Source organism: Gossypium hirsutum, chromosome A05 (genome assembly GCF_007990345.1).
Source record: "Gossypium hirsutum isolate 1008001.06 chromosome A05, Gossypium_hirsutum_v2.1, whole genome shotgun sequence".
NCBI lineage: Eukaryota > Viridiplantae > Streptophyta > Magnoliopsida > Malvales > Malvaceae > Gossypium > Gossypium hirsutum.
In genome coordinates this window covers 43,283,041-43,286,215 of record NC_053428.1, presented here as the reverse complement: position 1 = coordinate 43,286,215, position 3,175 = coordinate 43,283,041, and the positions used below count along the sequence as shown (strand labels likewise).

The window sequence follows — 3,175 nt, the reverse complement described above, 5'->3', positions numbered from 1 at the left end:
ATAATAAAACATTACCTATCCTATTACAGTATTACACTATGGATTAGCATTTAAATTAAGTGAAATTTTATGATTTATTTATTTTAATAAAGAACAAATTAATTTTATATCATTCTTATTTTTCAATAAGACAGACAGATTTAAAGCTTACTATAGGGACAGTGATCCAAGTATGAATACTTGGCCCAAAACATATTAAATGCCCAAAACGCTTCAATGGCGCTAAATTTAAAAATTAAAACATCAACCGCCAAATTCTCCACCCTGCTTTCAGATCCAAACAAAACAAAGCTTAGTACTTTTATTTCCACTTTCTCTTCTCCCAAACACCCAAAATAGGTATTTAAAACTTCATTTTTCAGTTTCACAGAAACCCATTTTTTTACTGTTTCTTTGTTCTCTCTGTTCGCGTAGTTCTTATTTTTATCTTTTATTTTATGTTTCTCAGTGAAGCATACTTTCAAACAGTTTACATTCTTCAATAGTTTCAATGTCACTCATTCTAGATCCAGCCCTTTGATAAAAAAACAGAAGAACCCAAATCCAATTTCTCTGGACTCTTGAGAATTTAAAACACGAGCAAAAGAAAAATGGGTGGTTTAAGAGAGTCATGGTGTTTTTGCAAAGGAATAAGCAAGACGGAAAGAATGAAGGGCACCATTTTCTCAAGTAAAGCTCCGGCAATGGCCAGAATCACCGGCCCCGCCGCTGATGGAATCTCTGTTACCGGATTCCCCATCCACCGGAATCTTCTCTTAACTACTCACGTTAACCTCCCTTCCGTAGCTGCTGCTGAGAGCTTCGAGATCCGGTTCCAAAATGGCGTTGCTGCCACTCTCGTACCTCAAGGTATGTTTTTTTTGGTTTATAATAAGGGAAAAAACGAGGGATTATAATGCCATTTACTTTATGTTGCTATGAATTACTATTACGGAAATGGTATTGAATTATGATAAATTGATTAAAGAAACGTGGGTCAAGATTGATAGCTCTAGAATTGGTAGAATTCTCAACTTTGAGATTTGATTAAGGAAATTAATTTGGCTTTACCTTTTGTGCTTATATTTCATGACATGTCAAAACTTCTTAGTTGTAAAGTTTACATTATTAAAAGAACATTCTTTGTTGATCTTTGTTATCATTTTCAAGCCTTTTCTTTATTTATTTCTTTCTTTTTTTGACATTTCACCTTCATAATTTTACTTTGATTCTCTACACAGTGCTATTTATGCTTCATTTCACCTAGTAGTTAAATTTTTAGCTCTTTAAAGTGTCATAATACTTCACCTTAACTTAAAGATATGCAGCCTAGGCTTCATTATTGGATTTTGATGGATTAGGATAAGGTGCTGATGGTTTTGTCCTAAAGCCTTACTCTTTCTTTTCCATATGTGTCACACAAGACACGACATTATCCTTTGATTTGTTCACCTATATTTTAGATATATATAAAAATGTGTTACAAGTATTCAGTGATAACATGTTTTTCTACAGAGGAAATATAAATGTATGTGTATATATGTATATATAGTCATCTGTGCGTCTTGATACTGTGATCAATAATATACTGTTAACTAGCATTTTCATTGTCTCAATGCAGTGGTGATATTTCTTAATTTATCAATCCTAGCTAAAATGGAAGTTTATTTATTTTTTTGATAAATAAAATGGAAGTTTATTGATTATGGTCTGTGGGACTATTTTCTCCTTGACTTTTAACACCTAATGATGGAACAATCATCTTGGATTGGGTGTATTATTGATAACTTCTATCTCTTGATTATAGAATTATTAGTTTTATTTCATACAAAAACTAAAATCATTCCACACCGAACATCTAGCAAAACTAAATAGAATTATTGTTACCGATCCCGTTTCGAGCTGAGGAGAGTGCAGTTGTGTCGGTTAGAGGTGATATGAGTGTGAAAGGGCAGAAGGCTGAGGTGGGTGTTAATGATATGGAGGGTTCGGTAGGATTTTCGGATTCAAAGGATTTTGGGTTTGTGGGTAATGAGAGTCATTCAGAGGGAGTGGGAGATGAGGAGATCCCAGGGTTTAATTTGAATTCTGCTGGACTACTTGGGAGACCACAGGTAAACAAACAGATCAATAAATTGGGAATCTTTTGGGGGGATAGTTTGGTACTTGAATTTATGAACTTTGTTTGTGTTAAATTTTGAGAAATTACTGTTTTAGCTTGTAAGATTGATTTAGTAATTGCGGCGAGTGCTCTTTATTTCTTATCCAGCTTGGACCAGTGCTCTTTGTACGAGATACAACACTTTTTTTACCAGTTCATCTATCAAAGCAACATTTACTAATTTAGCAAATTCCAGTGGTAGTCAGCTCGTTTTTATCTAATTTGACTTCTTTGTTGGCTGTTTATAGGTTGTGTTTAAATATCTGAAGTGTTTATACAAATGTAAGTACTACTTTCAACCTTTTTTGATTTGATAGTTAATGGATTCTATGAAAGCTCGTTTTCAGGTTGCTTAAGAGAGTAGATGTTCCTGAATTGAAGTTCACCTTGTATTTTATGAGCTATGAGCTCAAATCCTTGATTAGTCTCATTTCTTAGTGGCTCATTGTGCTAGCTAGTTGCATCTTTCAGTTGTTGGTTTTAGGTGTCGCCATTTTGGTAATAACAATGATGTTTGGTTCAAAATGCATGTTTTCCTTGGATGTAGGATGTTTCATTAGATTCAAGTGATCCAGTTGATAGAACAGTTAATCATTATTCCTCTGCCTTGCAGTGTGTTTAACACTTGAATGTTTCCTATACAGTAATTGGGATACTGAAAGTGACCAGGAGTTCGAAGGATACCAAACCGGGAATTCAGAACCTTTAGGCTCTGGTATGAATAGTCCTTGCCTCTTGTAATATGTGGATTGTGTATTGAAGGAGTTTTTGGGATTTCTTAGGTACTAAAAATGCCCTTTTGCCTTTTTCAGGACATATTGGCATCACCCTGGATGATACAATCAAGGCATGTGAAAGATTCCAACGCCTTGGAGTAGAGTTCAGCAAAAAACAATTATGTATATCACATGGAGATTATTTAAGACTAGAGCATGCAAATATTTTCTAAAAGTGCTTTTGTTCATGCCTAGTTTATCAATCTCATTTGTACGGTATGCATTCATCAAGGATCCCAATGTTTTCGGAAGAATTTTA

At 34.1% G+C, this 3,175-nt stretch overlaps 1 protein-coding gene across 3 annotated transcripts; it reads left to right on the top strand.

Annotated features, from left to right (window-relative positions):
- Positions 1–247: 247 nt before the first annotated feature.
- On the top strand, positions 248–3,175 carry LOC107960096 (uncharacterized). Of its 3 annotated transcripts, XR_001701093.2 has the most exons (4): positions 248–849; positions 2,389–2,422; positions 2,785–2,855; positions 2,953–3,175. XR_001701093.2 is itself a non-coding variant. In XM_016896308.2 (3 exons), the coding sequence occupies exons 1-2, from the start codon at positions 591–593 to the stop codon at positions 2,847–2,849; spliced, it is 324 nt and encodes a 107-aa protein (XP_016751797.1). In that variant the 5' UTR covers positions 269–590; the 3' UTR covers positions 2,850–2,855; positions 2,953–3,175. The 3 variants fall into 3 exon arrangements, 1 of the variants encoding a protein (XP_016751797.1); XM_016896308.2 differs by lacking the exon at positions 2,389–2,422 and having other exon boundaries at positions 269–849; XR_005926674.1 differs by lacking the exon at positions 248–849 and having other exon boundaries at positions 1,426–2,422.